The 22389-nt window shown below is 41.6% G+C and overlaps 1 protein-coding gene across 2 annotated transcripts; it reads left to right on the forward strand.

Moving 5' to 3' along the window:
* Window positions 1–12897: 12897 nt before the first annotated feature.
* LOC147895731 (calmodulin-6-like) lies at window positions 12898–18211 on the forward strand. 2 transcript variants are annotated; one of them, XM_087383135.1, is made up of 2 exons: window positions 12898–13211; window positions 17101–18202. In XM_087383135.1, exons 1-2 carry the CDS (start codon window positions 13136–13138, stop codon window positions 17472–17474), a joined length of 450 nt encoding a protein of 149 aa, XP_087239261.1. In that variant the 5' UTR covers window positions 12898–13135; the 3' UTR covers window positions 17475–18202. The 2 variants fall into 2 exon arrangements, with proteins under 2 accessions (XP_087239261.1, XP_087239262.1); XM_087383136.1 differs by lacking the exon at window positions 12898–13211 and adding an exon at window positions 13227–13777 and having other exon boundaries at window positions 17101–18211.
* The last annotated feature ends 4178 nt before the right edge of the window (window positions 18212–22389 follow it).

Raw genomic sequence — 22389 nt, forward strand, 5'->3', positions numbered from 1 at the left:
ATCCTTCTCATCGAATCCTCTTTGAATAATCACTCTGTCTGATCCTTTTCCTATTTTAATAGCACTTGTGTGGCTTGTATCCCTAGGTTGGGCTATGGCCATTTTATCCTTCTTGTCCCACTTACAGAGTTCCTTTCTTAGAGCTCTTGGCCTTGGCCCTAGTGATAACATTAAAGGACACCCAAGAGACTTGGCCTCTCTCGATACTCAATAGATTACGCTAGCCTTAGGATGATCTGTGGCCGTTCTTGGTGTCCTTTGCATTGGACAGTCCTTGTAAAGACGGTCCACCCTACATCCCAAACACAAAGGAGCATTCATTTTAGTGGCGGTTGTTGTGGGCAGGATTGATCCTCCTTGTAGGGGTAGTTCCTCAGGAAATGAGGCCCTTAGTACTTAAAGCAAGCCAGTGGTTTATTGGCTAGCGTATTGTAGGGAAACTCATTATCTCGTTCGGGTCCGTGATAGGTATAGCACTACAAAGTGGGTTTGCACATCAAGCTATTTATATCTTGGGCTCTTTGGGTGGTGGGAGCTGTTTGGTACACCGGGATGTATTGTTCTTTCTGCATGATGTAATGGGTTATCTGGCTGAGTTGGTATGGGAGACTCTCTTTTGTGAGGAGTCACTTGGTGAAGGGGCATAATTTGGTTCCTCCCACTCACTTGGTGGCTCCTCAATGATCACTTGGCTCATAGGGGTGATCTGAGGTGGTGGAGGTTGAGGGCCTAAGATAGGTGGAGATAATGGGATGTTTTGAGCACTATATTGCCCTTGGTTGGTAGAGGGGCCCCCTTGAATGGCCAATTGTCCCTGATTGAAGTGATTTGGTGGTGTTGGTAAGGTCAAGGGTTGCCTCTATTGGCAAATTGGTTGAGAGATAACCTTAGGATAGCGATAGTGAGATGTCTCATGGTTTCCCCAACCATCAAGCACAATGGGCACCATAGAGTGATGGCTTATCCCTAAGGTGGGGGCACTCATTAGTCAAATGTTTGCCCGGATAGATACCACACCACACATTATCTCTTCTAGGGAATAGGTGAGGATTACTTGAACCTTCCCTTGTCAATACCCCCTTAATTTCTTGGGCCACCCAATTCAAAAGGTCGGTGGCCACCTCATATATATTTGTGCCCTTGATGAGTGGAGTTGCCTCCTTGGCTTCACCTGCACTGATGGTTTTAAAAGTGTGGGACACATCGGATGAAGCCACCTATGACTTTTCTACTTGGACCCTATCTTTCATGTTATCTAGGAGCACAACATTCTTGCTACACAACTGAAATAACATGGGATTCAGGGTGAAAAGATCGTCATAAAGCGTTGCATTCCTTAGTCCAATGAGGAAGCATGGTAGTATCTGCTCATCGCTCATCCTCTCATGAGGCTTGTAGTAGGAGTTCAAATGTTTGATTCTCACAATATATTCTCGCAAGGACTCATTGCCCTTCTATGTTTACCTCATATAGGTTGTTAATGAGCTCCACTTGGGACCGCTAGGAGCAAACCCCACTATAAATGATTTTTTGAGCGTATCCTATTAATTTTCTCTCTAGGGGTTAGAGCCCTATACCATTGGCTTGGCAAAATATCAAGGTTTAGCCCTGGTGGATTGACCTTATCCAAGTCACCTATGTCCCCAAAGGTCTCTCCAATTTGCTCAAACCCCTCCACATCCGACATTGGATCTCCCTGCTCCTAGGAATTTAGTGATAAGCTTGGATATGGTGCCTGGTCTGCTCCTTGAAGAGCTGGTATCCCTTCCAAAAAAGGTTGGTGGCATGGCCCCCTTCCTAGTGCTTGCACTAGGGTTGTCATAGCTTTGTCAAAAAGCATTGTTTGCGGGGCTGGAGGATTTGCTTACGGGGTGGTGTGGTGCCATAGTTAGGTGGCACTAAGGTTCGACTATAAAAGGTCATTGGCCATACACTGTGGGGGTTAAAGGTCACTGTGCCTTTACCCCGGTTATGTACAATACTCAAACACATATATAAATGAATGAAAAAGAAGATTAGGGTGGTTCTGCACCCACCAAAACTTGTGGCTCTCTGTCTCTCTCTCTCTCCTTCTTCCATTCTTGCTTCCGTTGAGATCACTCTCAACTGGTATCAGAGCCCGGGTGATCTAGCTGAGCGTGTGTGAATGCTTGAAGCTCAGCAGCTCTGTGGGAGGAAGGAGAAGCTCTGTGGGAAGCTTTGTGGGTGACTTTACTTGCATCCGAGTGTGCAGAGACCTTGGAGGAACCTTTGGAAAAGTCACTTTGGTTTTGCGAAGTGGTTTCAAAGAAAAAGTAGTTTTTTGAGCTTTTCCCTGTTTCGTTCGACGATAGAGACTCTGTATTGACTTGTAGAGGCAACTATTGCTTGCTTTTGGTGTCTACTTCACTTCAGGAGCTTGGAAACACCTTCATTCTTGAATCTAGGGTCATTTCATTGGATTTCTGACTTAGTGTGTCAGTTCTTGCGTTTTTTGCCCGGGTGTTGGAACTCAAGTTTGGAGCAACCATTTGCAGATCTGTCAGTTCCAGTGGACTCAGGAGGTCCTAAAATTCTATGTTGCTCATCATTCGCACTCCGGTGGAGTTTATAAACAGCTTTGTTTCCAAAAACGTTTTTCACTCCATGTGTTGGACCCAGTGATTAAGACCACGGTTTCCAAAACCATCTGTCCCATTGCGTTTCGGACGCCCAAAAATCCCTACCTGTCAGTTTTTGCACAATTTGGTGGAGGATTTTCAGAGTTATAGATCTCTGTGTATTTGATTTCGTTTCTCTGTTATGCATTTTTCATTCTAAGGTTTTGAAACCTTAGATTTATGCCACATGGCAGTGGATAAGTGTTGACTCCCATTTCTCACTCATCGGTTGGGATTTTGGAGTTCTGGCAGAAGAGAGATATTTGCAGATTTTCTTGCTGATTCCGATTATGCAATGGCGCCCATGTTTTGAGGCATCTCAAGTTCTATTTTCAGTAGCGATCATTACCGTGGGACTATGATTTCTTGAGCATACCTTATGCAGATCACTCTAGTTGCAGTTTGAGCAGTGTGCGCTCATTCGTGGTGTGCATTGGGTTGCAGTGGATGATTTATAGGCCATTTGGATGCATTACGGTCCTTATTGGATGTGCTGATAGGCCCAAATTGCCTTGTGGGATGCTATTTTTTTATGGACGCTTTGCACATGGATGCTATTTTATGCTGAGGGACAGCTTTGACACATTGCAGGTGATGCATTGATAGTGCTATGCTCTCTAAGATGAGATATTATTGATGCATATGCCAGTGGACGGTGTTTATGCTTGAGTCATTTGGCACTTATTGGCATTTTCTTTTGGGCCAGATTTGCTCATATGGATGCATAGTATATGCACATGAGTCAGATGCATCTTTTGATGCTTTGAGCTTTGAGTTTTGGTGATATTTCACTCTATTGTGGCATACACATTTGGGTGCACCTGGTATTCGGTGTGATTCTCTCTTCCAGGCACTAGCATTTGGGATTTTGTTTCATTTGCATCACGGCATCCTCTTCCATGTCTGAAAAGGAGTTTTTCAACATTAAAAAGTTTGATGGGACAAACTTTTCTTTGTGGAAAGAACAAATAAGGGATGTGCTTATTCAAAAGAAGCAGATTAAACCCTTGGCAGGGATTGAAGCTAAGCCTGCAAATATGTCTGAGGATGATTGGAATGAGTTGGATGCATTAGCAAAGTCTACTATTAGACTTCATCTTGCAGAGTCAGTTTATTTCACAGTAGTAAATGAGCAAACTACGGAAGATTTGTGGAAGAAACTATGTGCCACTTATGAGAAGGAAACTGCCTCTAATAAAGTTTACCTCATGAAGAGGTTGTTTGAGCTGCAGATGAAGGAAGGGGTCTCCATTGCTTCTCACTTGAATGAATTCAATAATATTTTCAGCCAGCTTCAGGCTTAGAAAATGATTTTTGATGCGGAGACTAAGGCAATATTTCTCTTATGTTCATTGCCATCCTCATGGGATACCTTCCGTACAGCTCTCAGTAACTCTGCACCTGGTGGAGTACTGAAATTTGATGATGTTGTGGGTAGCTTGTTGGCCGAGGAGATTAGACGGAAGTCTATGGATGGCAACAAGCAGGATGCAGCCTTAAATGTGCAAAGGGGCAGATCACAGTTCAAGGGGAAGTCCCAAGGAGGGAAGTCACGTAGCAAATCTAGGGCACGGAACATTGAGTGTTACCATTGGTGGCAAGAAGGGCCATATGGAAAAGGATTGCTATAAGCTGAAAAGAGAGAAAAAGGATAAGAAAAAGAATGCAAATTGGGGTGCAAATCAAAAGGAAGAGAGTCCAAGGGAGGACAAAGGAAAAGTGAAGATCGAGGAGATCAATGCAGTCACACATGATAGTGACAATGACTTTCTCTTCATGTCTAGTTTATCTGCAGAGTTGCTTACCACTTTAGATGATGCATATTCCCAAGATTGTATTTTGGATTCTGGTGCTTCATTCCATGTTACTCCCCATAGGGAATGGTTCTCCACTTATGACAGTGGAAAGACAGGTTGTGTGCATCTTGGAAATGACTATGCATGTGACATAGTGGGAGCAGGTGACATAAAGTTTTCTTTTGCAAATGGGTCTGCATTTGTTTTGAAACATGTGAGACATGTGCCTAAGCTGACCAAGAGTCTTATTTCAGTGGGTCAGCTAGATGATGCTGGTTTTCACACCACTTTTGGCTTTCAGAGTTGGAAAATTCAAAAGGGCTCTATGCTTTTGGCTAGGGGTGCCAAGTGTGGGACTTTGTATCCCTTACATGTATCAGGGGTATTTGATCATGTTGTTGCAATAACCAAGCAGCCAAGCACTTCTTTGTGGCATTGTAGGTTGGGGCACATGAGCCAGAATGGAATGAAACTCTTATGCCGTTTGGGTTATGTACCGCATTTGAGTTTCTCTGATTTTGAATTTTGTGAGCACTGTCTCTATGGGAAGCAGACTAAATCAGCCCATAAAAGAAGGGGAAAGAAAGAGTTTGAAATGCTTGATTTGGTGCATTCAGATGTATGCGGTCCCATGCCTACACGGTCATTAGGCGGGGCTGAATACTATGTGACATTCATTGATGATGCAACTAGGAAAGTGTGGGCTTATGCTATAGCTCGGAAGAGTGATGTGTTCCAGGTATTTCAGAAATGGCTGGCCTTGGTTGAGAATCAGTCAGGTAGAACGCTTAAATGCCTACAGACTGACAATGGTGGAGAGTATCTCTCTCATGACTTTCAGCATTTCTGTGATACACGTGGATTAAGAGGGAGCTCACATCCCCTCGTACTTCAGAGCAAAATTCAGTTGCAGAAAACATGAACTGTACCATTCAAGAAAGGTTGCAATGCATGCTTTCCAATGCAAGTCTTTTTGGCGGTTTTTGGGTTGAGGCAATGAAGACTGCAAAGCATGTGATCAATAGATCACCTAGTAAGAGTTTGGATGGTGGTATTCCTGAAGAGGCATGGAGTGGCAAGAAGCCCTCTTACTCTCATTTGCGTATATTTGGGTGTGAGGCATATGCACATGTGCCAAAAGAGCTTCGAAAGAAGCTAGATCCTAAGTCTAGGAAATGCATCTTTCTGGGTTTTTGTGAAAGTGGAGAGATGGGCTATCGTCTCTGGGATCCAGAAGCAAAGAAGATCATACGCAACCATGAGGTGGTCTTCAATGAGAAGAAGATGCATAAGGCACCCATGAGGGATGTGGAAATGAGGAGAATCACTTTCCAGGATGTGAATCCACCTGCATATGTTGATAGACAGCAAGCTGTCCATGTACCAAATGTGTAAGAAATGGTACCACCAAGTACTCCCATAGGTATACAATCAAGGGTAGATGATGGATCATCTATTGGTGGAAATTATGAGCCAAATGTGGCTGATATGCAGGTGGGACAGCAAGCTGAAATGCCCTTGAGAAGATCATCTAGAGTGTCTAGACCACCTGATAGGTTTGTTCCAGGGGTAGACTATGTGATGCTTACTGATTGCAGGGAGCCTTCTTGCTACAGAGAGGCTATGATGCGTGAGGATCAACGCAAGTGGGAGTATGCTATGCAATCAGAGATGAGTTCACTTATGAAGAATAAGACTTGGGACTTGGTGTCTTTGCCACATGGAAAGAAAGCATTGCCATGTAAATGGGTCTACAAAATGAAGGTCACAGGTGATGATGTGCCTAGGTACAAGGCCCATTTGGTTGCTAAAGGGTTCAAGCAAGAGAAGGGTGTGGACTTTGATGAGATATTCTCTCCGGTTGTGAAGATGACCACACTTAGATGCATGCTTGGACTAGTGGCAGCAGAGGATATGGAGCTTATGCAGATGGATGTCAAGACAGCTTTCTTGCATGGGGATTTGCATGAGGAAATTTACATGGTGCAACCGGAAGGCTTTGAAGAAAAGGGCAAAGAGCATTTAGTTTGCAAGCTAAAGAAGAGTCTCTATGGTCTTAAGCAAGCGCCTAGAGAATGGTATCAGAAGTTTGATGCTTTCATTCAGTCCCAGGGTTTTAGAAGGAGTGAAATTGATCACTGCCTCTACACTAAAAGGGCTAAGGATAATAGCCTGATAATCTTGGCACTATATGTGGATGATATGCTATTGGCTAGCAAGAATACTTATGAGCTAGATGCATTAAAGGCCAAGTTGCATGAGGCCTTTGATATGAAGGATTTGGGACTTGCAGGTCATATTCTTAGTATGCGCATCACGCGTGATTGGAGTAGGAAACTCCTTTGGCTTTCACAAAAAGAGTATGTTACAAAAGTATTGTAGCATTTCAATATGGAGGGGGGGAAGGCAGTGAGTACTCCATTGCCTCCATATGTGAAACTGAGTCATACAGATAGTCCCAAATCAGATGAGGAAAGGGCCGTGATGGCCAAGGTTCCTTATGCATCAGCAGTTGGGAGTCTTATGTATGCTATGATAGCTACTAGACCAGACATTGCATTTGCAGTGGGAGTTGTTAGCCGATATATGGCTAATCCAGGAAAGAGGCATTGGGAGGTAGTTAAGTGCATCATGAGGTACATGAAGGGTACCAAGGAGATGTGCATCTGCTTTGGTAAAGGAGACATGCGTGTACTTGGGTACACAGATTCAGACTATGTAGGGCATGTGGATAGTAGGAGATCCACTTCTGGTTATATGTTCACCTTTGCAGGTGGTGCAGTGTCGTGGATGTCTTGCACACAGAAGTGCATTGCTTTGTCTACCACAGAGGCTGAGTATGTTGCAGCCACAGAGGGTTGCAAGAAGGCTACATGGCTTGATCGGCTAGTGGGAGATTTGGGGATTCATACAGGTGTACCGACATTGCATAGTGATTCCATGAGTGCTATTCAACTAGCACATATTCAACTAGCACAGAATCCGGTCTTTCATGCAAAGACCAAACACATTGAGGTCAGGTACCATTTCATCAGGGAGGTACTTGAAGACAAGCGCATAGAGCTTGTCAAGGTTCATACAGATGATAACCCTGCAGATATGCTGACAAAGAGTCTACCTAGTCAGCGGTTTGAGTATTGTCGTGTATTGATGGGCATTGGATAGTATGCTCATTGGTTGTTCTCCCTTAAAGGCACATTGTCCTTTAAGTGGGAGTTGTGGGGGATAAAGGTCACTGTGCCTTTACCCCGGTTATGTACAATACTCAAACACATATATAAATGAATGAAAAAGAAGATTAGGGTGGTTCTACACCCACCAAAACTTGTGGCTCTCTGTCTCTCTCTCTCCTTCTTCCATTCTTGCTTCCGTTGAGATCACTCTCATACACGTCTTTGTCCCGGCCCGCTAGGTCCTAGAACTGGGCCTCATGGTGAGCAGGTGGAGGGTGAGATGTTCCTAGATGAGCAGGTGGAGGGTGAGATGTTCCCCCCAAAGTCCACCTGCTCATCTCCTTGCATCTTAGGATTCGATAGCCAAAAGCTATGTATCATGGGCTTGAAGGTTCCGATGAAAGAGGGATCTCCTTCATAGAATTGCACATGAGGCCCCGTAGGATTCCCATTAAGGTGGTAATTGGGATGCTTTGCACGATTCTTGATGCAGATGTTGGTGGGGGGCCCTACGGCTCCTCAGCCCTTGCAAGTGGTGCTATCCTTGAAGGACGAAGGCATCGTCGTGGTATTGGCTTTTCCACCATGAGTAATGGTTGTGGTGGAGGCAGATGATGAAGTCTGGACCTTTCTGAGTGGATCTTTGGTTCTTGGGTCGACCTGGGTGGGGTGCTTTTCTGGACTTGTAGGTTGGGGAGATCTTTGACTCTGAGAATCCCAAAGTGAGTGTGATCACAGAGGTGTGAGCACCGCTTGTCAAGGTCAATGTTTGTTCTCACCAGTCAATTTGATGATTGACGGTCCAAAACACTAGGTCCTGCTGAGGATCACCTATTCATCCATGGCACCTACAAGCATCACATAGTGTTTGTTTTCCCCACTATGGCTATTTACTAAAATTCATATTTCCACATACCCCATGGTCGGTGTGCTTTGACCATTTATCATTCGTACAATGACAAGGGTGGGTTCAAGGGTTACCTCGAATGATAAGAATTGGTCGCATACATCTTGGAAAATTATCTTACGACTTGCCTCGGGGTCCACAAAGGCTTCAGCAGAGTAGATCATCTCCTTGCATAGCTGAAAGTCCACTAGCAATCTAGCAAGGGTGATAGTTAGGTCTTCAAGAGGGTCTAGCCCTTCTACTACTACCTTGCCAACTAATATGAGCCTTAGTTGTTTCATTTTGGCTTGGTGGGCTTGGGCCTCTTCTTTTTCCTGCTTTTTCATGTGAGCTACCACATTTTTAGTTCCTTTTCTTGAAGGATGGCTTGTAGTGTTTGGAGAGTCAGGGGACCATAATAACATTTAAGTTTACTCCTATCCATTTCAACTCTGTTAAGGGTCACAATGCGGCATGACCCTTGTGGCATGATCTCCAAAACTCAATATGGACCCATTCTATGACATTTAAGCTTACACTTAGTATTCCTCACACTGTACAGTAGTGCAAGGTTGACTTCCATTACATCCTTGTTTTCTAGGTTGCACTTAAACCAACTTTTTTGGTGAAGTGAGCCTCTCGGGCTCTAGTAGCCTCTTGGGAAAGGCCCGTTCTATTAGCCTCTTGGGAAAGGCCTCCTTTGATAGTCTATCTTGGAGTGCCACCCTTAGGCTCAGCACTACAAAATCCATGGGACTTACTACTTCTACCCCAATTGCAAAACTAAAGGGTCTGCAGCGGTGAGTTTGTGTTTCTAGTCATTCCAACTGGCCTCTACCATGCAGGTCATTGTTAAGCATAGAGTTTTATAAAGCTCTCGGCTTAGCTGTTTGCTTTGTGTTAGTACGGAGTGGGTTTTCTGTGGACAATCAAAAACTCATTCATTAGAATAAGAACCGTTTCATTGATAAATAAGGTTCCATGGTCGCTTGAATGATTTTGAGTGGGAGGCCAAAGCATGATATAATGTTCTCATAGAGAAATTTGGATATTGCTCTTGCGTTGGCATTCCTGGCACCCTTGGCTTCTACCCACTTCTTCATGAAGTGATCGCTAGCCATGATAATATATCGGCCTTGTGTTCCTTTTGCCATTGTGTTGATAGGTCCTATGAAATCAATGCCCCACTTCTAAAAAGGTTGGCCTGTGAGAACCATTGTAAAATATAGTGTTGCTTATGAGTTATGGAAGTTTGCTTGGTAGGGGTCCAAGCGCTTGGCAAATTCGGCTGCATCTATAGAGAGAGGGGGCCACCATAAACTAGCTTGTAGCACTTTATGGGCTGTGAGCTCTTAGACGAAGTGTCCTCTTGTAATGCCCAAATGGGCTTCTTCCAACACATCTACAAACACATCCTTGCAGACGTAGCAGTGCGTTATGCCATTCTTACCCATTTGATATAGCTAAACGGCTAGTAATTGGTAAGGTATTGCATCCTTGATGAGTTTTTGGGCCCTATCTTTGTTAATAAGCACCTTGCCCTGTGGAAACCCGTTGGCCAAGAATTATCAACCTCTTTCTGGTATTAGGTCCGCAAGGAATAACGGGGCATCTAGGAGATCATCGTCCATCCTAGTTGCAAGCTCTCCATTGGGGAGTCGAGACATATGGTCCACCATGAAATGTGTGCATCCCTTGTGGACGGTGAAATCAAATTCTAAAAGAATGAGCATCCATTGCATGATGCATCCAGTTATGCAGGGTTTATTTTACTAGGTAAAGGAGTGCCTGGGGGTCCACGAGAACACACTTGTTTGCCAACAAGTAGTGATCGAAATTTTTAACAGCATAGACCATTGTGAGGCCTTCCCTCCCTGAAGTTGTGTAATTCATCTCTACATCATTTAGTTGGTGACTTGCAAAGTATATAGAATAGTACAGGTTATACTCTCCTACCCGCACCAACACACACCCTATTGCGGACTTGGAAGCATCTATGTGCACATAAAATATTAAATTCCAGTCTGGTGCTTGCAAGATAGGAGTGGAAGCCAGGACAGTTTAAGAGTCTCATAGGAGGTTTGGCAAGCCTCCATCTAGTTGAATATGATCAACAGCTTGTACAAGAGGTGTGCAAAATCGACATGACTATAAATGAATCTATGATAATAGTACATATGGCTGATAAATTTTTGCACACCCTTTGCATTAGTAGGGGGAGGTAGCTCTGAGATGGGCTTGATCTTGTAATCTGTAGAAATCCCACTCTTGGATACAACATGGCCTAATATTACCACATGTTTATATCCTAAGTTTGTATAGAAAAAGGGCTAATTTTAAAGCTCTATGATTACAGATAAGGGTTTTAATAATACTCCTTGAACTCATGTGATATATAGGGTTTTCAAGTAGTGAAACAACCCACCCTCCCGGTGTGCTGATGAGTAGTAAGGAGGATTTTATTATTGTGGTAACTAGTTGCAAAGGGCATATGGAATTGAATAAAGCCAAGAGTTAAAACAACTCCTAAGAAGATTTTATGATCTCTAGTAGGAAGGTTAGATGGTCATTAACATAAAAGGGCAAGGGGAGGCAAATCCAATAGGACAGGATAGGGAGAAGCTAGGTAGGTGGATGGCAAGGCACAAGGCTTTGTGTATCCCATTTTTCCACATTTCTATGTTGGGAGAGGCAAAGGCTACTTCTACCTTTTCTAAAACAATCTCTCTACTAGTGTGTTGCTTAGCAATAGATTATGGTTGTTTCTTATGTCCCAAAGCATTTTATGGTTGTTTCTTAGGTCCCAAAGCACCTTATGGTTGTTTCTTAAGTTGTAAAGTAGTTGGAATTGGATTTCTTTAAGTTGCAATACAACTAAATTTAAATTCAAATTTTGGTCTTTGCTTGATTTTGTTTTCAAAAAAAAAACTCGTGGTGAGTTGTTGTTACATGGCACAACTTAATCACTACTAGATTGCCTTAAGATGTAATGTTGAAAATGATTTTGTTTACTAAAATTCTATACAATATATATGTCACCTAAATAAATGCTTTAAGACCTTTACCTTGTGCTGAATGTTACATTCTTTGTGCTTGTGTTCACATCAAACACTTGCCAACTTGTGTGCAATAATATAGCTTGGGCGTGACGCATTTTCTTTTACATAACACCCCATCATTTCTTAACTTGCAAGTGGATCTATTTCTATTAGTTTGCATAATGGGGTTAGCATACATAAGACTTTATATTTAGTGTTTTTGAGAACTTAGCTAATAGACGCTTTTACATAAGCATAGAGAAGCTTTTACATTAGTGTAGAGAAGCATGGATAAAGAAGATCTATAGCAATTTAGAAGAGAAACAAAGAAGGAGCTCCATGGCACAAATTACAACAAGAGAGTAGAAACACAAAACTGTAACTCAAGTGAGAGAGAGATCTCGGAGGCCTTGAAGCTAGAAGATAAAGGTCAAAGAAGGCTAGAAAAAAGGCTTTCGACACCTTGGTAAAAGAACACTCAATGGCTAAACTACATAGCTCTATAAACAATCTGGTAAAGCAAAATAGTTTAGAGAGAAGGGGGCATAACTATATTATTGTCCCCCTTTTGTTGAAAAATTAAAAATTCATTCGTTGCTATGTCCCTTGTATATTAATACTTGGTATGTCGCCCTACTACTTGATATGTGGTATGTCCCCGGCTATTGAAAAATATAAAATTCATTAGTTGATATGTTGATATATCATCCTTCTATACTTATACTTCGTATGTCCCCCTACTACTTGATATCTTCACTTGAGGATGGCATGGTGCTCTTGTTTGAGCAAATCTGGATTGGCATGCTTTATAGTTTTTGTACTCCATTGCCATATTCTTTTGTTTGCTTGTTTGCAGCTCTTAGTTTGCCTTTGGTAATGTTTCTTAATTTATGTTTCCCTCTTAAAAATTAGTGCTTTAGCAATTGTGCTTTTGTAAAAAGACATTACTATTTTGGTTTATTCCATATGATATGTATGAATCTTTGTGTTACAAGTTAGTTCATGGTGACATCTTTGAGAGAGAGATAGATTCTTTTTCAGTTTTACGATGGGTGTCTTACTGGGGGGGGGTGAATCCACTGATTCAATTAATAAATGCAATTTACAATCGCCATCACCGAGTGTGGCAGCTAGAAGCGGCGGGAAAACACTTCTAAAAGATGCAGGGATATGCCCCCTGTATGAAATGGATCATATAGGGGAAAATGCCGGAAGAATGCATGATCATGCGAGATGGTCTATACAGACACACGTGGAGGCATGCACATACACATGTATGAGAAAGAGAGAGTGCCAGGCGCACACACTTTTTTTTTTTTTTGGGGTGGAAGCATCACACCTCTCTCTTACACTCACACACACACACGCACACACACTTGAAAAGGTTGCCTTTCAAAGCAAAAGCGCTAAGTTAGTTGGCTGCCCTGAGTTGAGCGATCATCTTGGCTAGCAACCTCTCTTCTCTCCCGTCCTCCCTTGCTTTTACTGATTAAGAAGAAGAAGAAGAAGAAGAAGAAGAAGAAGTACTTGCTTGCTCTTCTTCCCGCTCTCTCTCCTGCCTGCCTCCGCCTCCTCTTCCTTACCCATCACCGTCGCCGCCACCATGGTGGAGCAGCTCTCCGGCGATCAGATCGCTGAGTTCAAGGAAGCCTTCAGCCTCTTCGACAAGGATGGCGACGGTTTGCGCTCGTCTTCTCTCCTCTTTTCTGCTTTGCTTGGCTCTCTCACCACTCCATCCTGCTCTGTGTTTGCCACATTTGCCTGCACCTCTTTTCTTGTTCTCTCTTTGTAGATTTATGCTCATTTTTTCGGTTTCCCCGCTGTGGTGCCACACCACGGTCAGATCTCTCCAACGGGAGTCCACGTATCGGTTTTCTGTATTTAAAATCGTCCTTTCTTTTTTGTATTGGAGGGATTTACCTCCGTACTGCAGGGCGACTGAGCGTATTGCTGTACGCATGCGGTGCAATGGAAGGTAAAGGGCTGTTCTTCCGGCCCTTATAAGGACAGACCCTTCAGTGTTATATCCGTTTCTGATACTTCTCAGAGAACGTTTCTTCCTTTGGGGAGCAACATATCGTATATTGGCCTAGGGTCAGGAGGGATCATCTGCAATTCCAGTTCATCTCTTGAGCTGCAGACCGATGGGGTAATTATAGCAGCTCACCTCACTAATGCTTCGAAATAGCTCGAGCTACTGTTACAGCTGCTCTTCTTTTATGAGCTGACTGTTCAACTTCTTTTGGTGAGTAACGAGATACTGGAACTGATCGCCGATCTTGATGATTGATTTGTGCATTCTTCCTCGTTCACGTGTCTTGTTGTGTCGTGCCTCACAAGGTCTGAGGTGGTTATTTCTATCCGCATTTACAGGACCTCTCTTCCCGTTTTTGGACAGTCCTTTAGCCCCCTTTATGTCGTCAAATAGACAGCCTGTTTTGTATTGACACAGCAATGTATGGTGCCGCTGGTGTTGTTGGTGATCATACTTTCTTTCACTGACAATTGCAGACATATTGTTACGACTTTGGCTGTGCAGTTGGTTGATTTTGCGAAAACCTCCAGAAGGCAGGAAAACTGGTTATGAGTAGTAGTCGTGGCCTTTATTAAGTCGATGAAGTTGTATGCCTTTACTTTGAAATCCTTCCGTATGGTATGAAAGCAATGTGGGAGAATGCGAGAGAAGTTGATAATCATCAGAGGGGAATCGAACAGAGAAGTTCTGTTGATCAGAGAAGTGCTTTGTGTGTGTGTGTGTGTGTGTGGAGAGGGGGGGGGGGGAGAGGGAGAGAGAGAGAGAGAGAGAGAGAGAGAGAGAGAGAGAGAATATGATATGATATGATATGATTGTTTTAAAGTCCTCCTGAGTTCCCTTAGAATCGATGGACTGGTGACCACTAAATGATAGTGGTTCCTTAGCACTATGGGTGCCTGCTAGTTTAGCTGAAGTGGCAAACATATCCACTCCTCAAACTTGATGGGCAGCCAAGCTTGGCCACCCATTGCCTGCCCAAGCTTGGACACAAGGCCAATGTGTAAACACGCTTGGATCCAAAAATCTGAGAACTTTATCTATGCTTTCCATGCTATGCTGCAAGCATGTATTTAGCTAAGTGCTGCACCCTATCGAGGACTTTGTTGTGGTGTCCTAGGATTTCCTTTATGTGGGTGCCTAGCGGCGGGGCCGGCATCCCTAGGATGGTTTCAAGGCAGCGTTGCTGCTGTATTTTTCCCTGATGTATGTGTAAGCATGGCAATGGGGAGATTTTATTTGAGTCCTTGGAATACTCAAAGTATCTGTGGATATCCAGAAAAACTACAATTGTCATTAGCTTGCTGCAGCTCTAGTAGAATGAAAAGGTGTCTTTCATTCCACAAAAAAATATTGTATTAAATGAACCAAGCTTTCATGAGTTCCTTCATTTGCTTTTCTCCTTGAGGTTCTTGCCAATTATCCTCGCTGATTCTCTGGAGTTTGCTCTAGGTGTATTTCTATTCTTGTATTTTATATGCTTGACTTGCTATCATAACGAAGTTGGGTAAGAGAGTTTAGCAAGCACTTTTTTCTTGGTGGAGGGGGGGGCTTTCAAAATTGCTGTTTTTCATCATCTTCATTTCTATTCTAAGCTGAATTTGTTTCAACATTATAAAAATTATGTCAAAATGTTTATGACAATGTCTCTTATGAAGTAAGTCCGTACCCACGAGTGTCTCACTCAAAAATGTCAAAAGAAATGCTTTGTAATTTGGTCTTTGAACTCTATGAATGCTCTTTTATGCATGCTTCAATAACTTGCCACCAAAGAGCAAGTGAGCCCTCAAGTAGCAATGTGTAAAATTCATTTTGGGTAGTTTGCAAGGTCTCTTGTGTGTAAATTAATTTGGGCAAAACTCTAGGCTAACCGAGGGTTCAATTCAAAGCCTAATTGTGGATGCGAGGAGTGCAAAACCTTGGCTTTGATGTCAATGTTAAGAGGTCAATAGGGTAGTGCTTTCGTCTTGTATAATTACAATAATCAAACTTTGAGTTTCTTTATGATTGCAAAAAACGGAAATAAAATATTAAAAATCTCGCAACGCACATAATAACTATGAAGTGTAGGGTCTAGAAGCAGGATAGCACACTAGATGGTGTGTGCGTACCAAGGTGATCCTTTGCGTAATTTTATCCTTTATCTTGGAATCAAGGGAAACAAAGTGGTTGAGATCCTTTGAACATAACCTAGCAAGAGCTAGTGCCTAGGGTGCCCTAGGCACGGCACATGAGGCATATAGGAATCAATACATTTAAAAATAAAGATCCCTCATGAGTCGTATAGGAATCAAAACATTTATTGTAGAATATCCAAATTTGAAGCTAAAATGTTCAAGATTTTGGCAAAGTAAAGTAGAAAGTGATGATCTCTAGGGAAAGAAGAAGAAGAGCATCAACATTTTAAAGATCAGCACCAAAACCTCTTTAATTTATGCACAACCCAGTCAACTTTTATGCATGCAAGCTAGGAAAATACCCATTTGCATGGTCATAACATTAGCCATTTTGTTCCACGAGTGTCTAGGAGAGGCTAGAGCTGACAAATGAGCAAAAGCCTTAGTTGACTTTTAAAAGCCATACTTACAAGGGGAATAGACTTTCCAAGGCTTATAACTTCAATCAAATTTTTTCTAAGTGAAGTTTCAACACGAGCCAAGGCTGTAGACTATAAGTGCGTGGGTGTTAGGTACGAAAATAGAAAATCAATTTGACTCTTAAATTGCTTCAAATTTTGTGTGTAGGTGTGTAAAATCTTTGTACTATCATCTTTTGTATGCAGTTTGTATATAACGTCTTTACATTTAAATTGCATGTAACAATACCTTTTAGTTTCGGAAGAAGAATGATTCTAATGTTTCTTAAAGTTTGGAGTTTTTAGGTAGTCGTAACATAAATGTTTCCAGTATTTGCGTTGACGTTTCTAGCATCCCTGATTCAAACCGTCTATATTGGTTGGAGCAAACTATGCTTAGTTCTTTCCAAAAACGTGAGCACTTGTTATTTGAAGACGAATTGAATCGTCGCAGAAGTCTGTGTAAAGGAAACCGTTCTAATTCGTTTGGAAGTGTCTGAATTGTGGGCATGGCTCTTTTTGTTTTCAAAGTGTCTGAACTGTGGGCATTGGTTCCCTAATGGCTCTTGGATAATTTCTGAGAGAGCTCAGTGTTTCAATGTTTTCCAAGCATTTGCTCTGCACTACATCCAAGCATTCTACCCAGAATACATTCCGGTTAGATTTGATTTTTTGCAAGCGCATAGTACGAAGGATTCCATTGATTTATGACAACATAAGGTTGAATAGACACCTAGTGACGCAATCCTGAGGTTTTGGACTGGTGGTGAAATGGATCAGCTCTTTTTTTAGTACTGTAAGATGTAAAACAATCTAAAGGGAGTACAAGCTCAGTAGTTAAAATTTGGCGGGAGGGAATTTTTTTTTTGGGAGATGGGCTGGGGGGCAGGGTGTGAGAGGGTTTTGCACCAGCAATTCGAAAGGCATGGCTTTTTTGAGAGTTCATTTAACATTGATGCAGGATGTATTACAACAAAGGAACTTGGGACGGTGATGCGATCGCTTGGCCAAAACCCCACTGAAGCAGAGCTGCAAGATATGATTAATGAGGTTGATGCGGATGGGAATGGAACGATTGATTTTCCGGAGTTCCTCAATCTTATGGCTCGGAAGATGAAGGATACAGACTCGGAGGAGGAGTTGAAAGAAGCATTTCGTGTTTTTGACAAGGATCAAAATGGATTCATCTCTGCTGCAGAACTTCGCCATGTGATGACAAACTTGGGAGAGAAACTTAGTGACGATGAGGTTGATGAGATGATTCGGGAGGCAGATGTTGATGGAGATGGTCAGATCAATTATGAGGAGTTTGTGAAGATGATGATGGCCAAGTGACCGACCTTCCTTTTCCATGTCTATTTTTTTCTCACGGGTGTATGTCCTCAGCATAAAAACAGTAGTACTCTATGTGCATATCTTCAGGCTACTGTTTCCATTTGTGTCACAAGTTATGAGATATCGGTTCTAGCTTTTTGTGTCTGTGCAGAGATTGTATTAAGCTTTTCTACGAAAGAGTCTTCTATGAATGTGACTGTAGAAACATTGCTGCTCTGTATTACAACATTAATGGTGATTGCAGTCGGCTAGATTTTGTCTCCTTTTATTTCAGGAAAAAGGGGGGGGGGGGACTCCATCCTCCCCTTCCCCCCTGCCACAGAAAGCCTACCTCCACTCTGGTACCGGATCCTTGAACAGAGTCCTTTTTGGAAGCACGTTTCAGATTAGTAGTTGGAAGTTAAATGCACACAAGATGAGCTGAAATGGCATTTATATTTATATTACATAGTGTGGGGATCTGCCTGTTATAATATGATAGACAGCCCTTGTAGATGGATTTTGTGTTCAACCACCAGCGCTAATGTGCAAGCAGAGCTCTATGGCAATGAAGAGCAGTTTTTCAAGGAGGTTTTAATGTGGATATGGTGCTTGTAACGGAATGCCCTATTGAATGAGTATTGTGGTCTCATGCTCACAATGCTCACAAGTCATATTGAAGTCCAGCTCTTTGAGTAGATAAAAAGCTGTTGAGTACAATCATTTTTTAGATTTAAGTAAAACTATAAGAGGTAACCCTATTGAAATGAAAAGGTGCATAAGTCCTTGTTAGTGATGCTGAAGACTAGGCTGTTCTAAATATTTGAATAGATGGGCCTGTTAAAGATAGCACTTAAAGGATTAATCTTCGGAATATATTGAATGTGTTTTTGAATGGGAAGCCAAAGCCTTGTGTTGGTTGCATGGGGTACCTATATTTCAAAAGAAATACCTAATACTTTATGTTTTGTTTTTGTGGCCCAAGCTAAAGATAAGCCCCCTTTTTTTTTCATTGAATGTATGTGTTGTTCTTAAGGGTGTCCATTGATTTTCCATTGTCAAATGACATTTGTACTATTGAGAGTTTTGATTGGGGTAGTTATTTTAGGAGTATCACAAATTGAGCACCTTTTTCATTATTATTATTCGACAATGTTTGACCATTGGTTTATTGAGAACCAAGTTTCAGTTGTGATAACTTATTGTTCTACCATTCTATTTACTTGTTTGATGTGTTATATATGTAAAAAGTTGCACTTGGATGTATGAATAAGGTTGGTAAATTGCAATGGGCCATATTATTTTCCTTTTTGGGGGGTGGGGGTTGGGGGTTGGATTTAGATTTGTTTGAAGAACGTTGTAATCTGGTTTGGAGATAATATTTTCAAAGAACTTATCTGTTTACCTAATGTGTAGGAATGGTCTCTTGCAGGGTAAAAATGTAAGAAAGAAACTTGTCTGATGGGCTTCTGTGCATAAATCATTTTGCCAAAAGGAAAGTTATAATTGTGTCTTGTCTCCACAAATATTTCTGTCCAAAAATTTGAGGCTCACTAAGTTCACTATTCCCACTCAGGATGCATTTATGGATTAACTGTGCAGTGTATGGATTGTACATCTCTTATAACTGTCCTTCACCTGTGTCATCCTTCTTAATTTCAATCCTTTGGTAAGGGTGGGTTGGGGTTCCAACACGATGTTCATGAAGGTAACTTATCTTGTTGCACTTTGCATATATATCAGTCAAGAACATCTACATAGATTAGTCAAGGACATATGAATTCATAGACTTCTGGTTGGGACATTGCTGTCGGGTGGAAGGAATCAACAAATATGTGGAGTTGCATAGCCTATTGAGAGTATGTTCCCTCATTGGGGCTTTACTTGCCTCAGAAGCTCACTTTTATCTTGAATCTTAGAAAAGGTATCTCAAGAGTAGTGGTTATGAAAGATGGCAAATTCACAATCTGAATCTGATGTCCTCTTGGAGTTGTACTGCTCATTTACAAAGGGTTGAATCGGTTTCTCAACAAGGGAGCACATGATGCAACTAGACAGGGCTGCTTCATGAAAGATGGCATATTCACTATCTGAATCAGATGTCCTCTTGGAGTTGTACTGCTCGTTTACAAAGGGTTGAATCGGTTTCTTAACAAGGGAGCACATGATGCAACTCGACAGCGCTGCCTTTTCTAACCTTTATGTAGTAGATTGACAGTTGATGTGAGGGGAGAGAGAGAGAGAGAGAGAGGGGTCAAAATAGAAAGAGTTAGTGGAGGGGATGAGTGTCCAAAATTGATTGGGAGGACACTTTTTTGCAAAAATGTTAGTAGAGTGGCTGCCTCGAAGGCAGCACTAACAAAGAGCAGCAAAAGTGGATCATTTTTTAGTTGCAAGAATAAAAAAATCACTCACGAGATTCATTTTTTTCTCCAAAAGCGGATTAAACAACCAAAGCGGATTAAACAACCTAAGCGAATGACATGCAATACATCCATGTAACTGAAAGATAATTCAAGTAAACCCGAGACTGAGGTGGCGTCAACCTTGTATTCAGATAATTCAAGTAAACCCGAGACTGAATTCAAAGGCTTATCCAATGACTCTTCGAGCCTTTTGTGTGTTGGTTGTGGGTAGCAAGAGCTAAATCAATAAATATGAGTCAAGCAGCCTTCTAACAACACTTAGCTTGCCCAATAAATTGTAATAATTTCAATATTGAAACGAGAGGGTATGTGGTTGATAGCATTGCCTATTAGGTTGCTGGTTATTGCACGTGGTATTTGAGTTGAGAGAGAGAGAGAGAGAGAGAGAGAGAGAGAGAGAACAATAAATAGTACTTGGAAAAAGGGAGCAATGAAGAGTACTTAGAACAAGGTGAAGATTCCTTTAAGCCTACCAAGGTGTAGTAAGGGTTGTATGAAAAGAAGATAGTCAATAAAGCTGAAATTCCAAGAGCAAGTCCTGTCTTTTGAATACTAAAAGTACATTACATCTGTTGCACTTTCAGTAAGGCAAGAGATATCATATTACATGAACTAAATTTAAAACAAGACCCTTAAGTTGTGGAGGCTTATTGGTGGTCAGAATGTTGTGGAGGCTTATTGATGGTCAGAAAAGAAAGGACTCTGTATAACAAAGCTCCAAGCTGCAGGTGTAGAGTTGATGTATCGATGACGACAGGAAGCTCAGTCTTTCCAAGTTGTAGCTGTAGAGTTAATGATGTATTGATGATCGGAAGTTCAATCTCCTTTAGGTTGAGATAGCTATAGAATTAATGATGTATTGAAGACGGGAAGCTCAGTCTTTCCAAGGTGTAGTTGCAAAGTTGATGTATCAACGACAGGACGCTCAATCTCCTTCAAGTTGAAACTCCACAATATAGCCTTGATGATTTAGAAAAAGTGTACCATCCAGCGTTCTTAGGATTCAGTGTTGAATTCGCTATGTAGCAAACAGATTCTGCTGCTGTTAGGTCATGTGGAAAGTTCTTTAGTCTGTCCATCAATACAGAAAGCTTAGAACTCGCAGTCTTTTAACACACAATTTTTCTATGCTGTCGGTAGTCTTTAAAAGAAGAATTCCTTATCTTACAACCAAGAAAAGTTTTAATAGTAGCAATAGATTATATAAAATGAGGTGAAAAGGTAGTCACAATTGGCTTAATAGCCTAGTGGGTAGGGTGTAAGCCTTTGAGCTAGGTGGCTAGGGGTTCAAATCCCATTAGGAGCCACAATGCATTAAGGTTAGAAGGAGACTCCCCCCACATTGGTACACAATATACACGTGGCAATAGATGCATTTTTAATGGCTTCTTTGGTCCATGTACAATGCAACAATGTACCTGTGTAATGCGTGCCCAATTGCAACCACCCACTCATAGATGCTTGAAATGCACACTGGAAGCCTTTTTTGAAGTCTTGGGCACATGGTAGCGCATGGTTCTCTCTCACAATCTTTGTGGTTTTATTCTCTACTTTAGCATAAAGCCCCCTTTTCAAATTGAAACCGCCTATGGACCTACTATTCATAGTAAATGCAAATGCCATCTCAATATGGCATGGGAATAAAAAATGGAGTACTTGCATTGGTACACCTAAAATACTTCACTAATTCCTTAAAAGTAGGAAGCACTAACGGGCAAATTTTTTGAGACCCCAATTTGTGCCTAATGCTTGTTCTACAAGACATATGGGAATATGTAGTTGGATCTAATCCTAGATCATTTGGAAACCTACAATGGATCTTTCCATTCCTCATCAACGCAAGTAGAATGGGATAAGAAAGAAAAGTATGCTTACCAATTGATCAAGTAGAATGTTCTAAATATCATGCTTGGACAATTGAACATGGCTCAAACATCCAAGGTAGCATGGGATATGTTTTCCACTTTCTATGAATTATCTAGGATTTTGATACTTAGACTCCACTCAAAAACCACACTAACAAGAGTTTTTGCAATAGCAATGAATTTGGTCATGTCTACATACTTAGAAAATTGATAATGTCGACAATCGACTTGCAACTTAGAGACTATGAAGTCAACCGAGTTAGTCCAAGTCATCCTTACTAGACTTTGTGAAGCATACAAAAGTATAGCAAGGAAGGTTAAGCAAATGAGCAAGCACTTAACCCTCAAGTAGAGGTAGAGGAAGAGGTAGATTGTCATCTCAAAACATTGGAAATCGACATCAGCATCTAAGTCAATAGTTGAATAAGAATCATGGAAACAATCAACATCAACATCCAAGAAGTAACTATAAGAATGAGACAAGTCTTCAATAGAGGGAATTTTCACAAAATAGGAACTTCATCTAGCAATATGTTGAACATATAATGTAACCATTGTCATATATTGGACATTCTAAGAGATATTTCTACAAGAAGCACAATGACCAAAGAGGTCCAAAAATCAAGGAAATTTCCATGTCATCAT

This window comes from Dipteris shenzhenensis, chromosome 12 (assembly GCF_047967505.1).
Source record: "Dipteris shenzhenensis isolate YYH24624 ecotype China chromosome 12, Dip_SZ_1.0, whole genome shotgun sequence".
NCBI lineage: Eukaryota > Viridiplantae > Streptophyta > Polypodiopsida > Gleicheniales > Dipteridaceae > Dipteris > Dipteris shenzhenensis.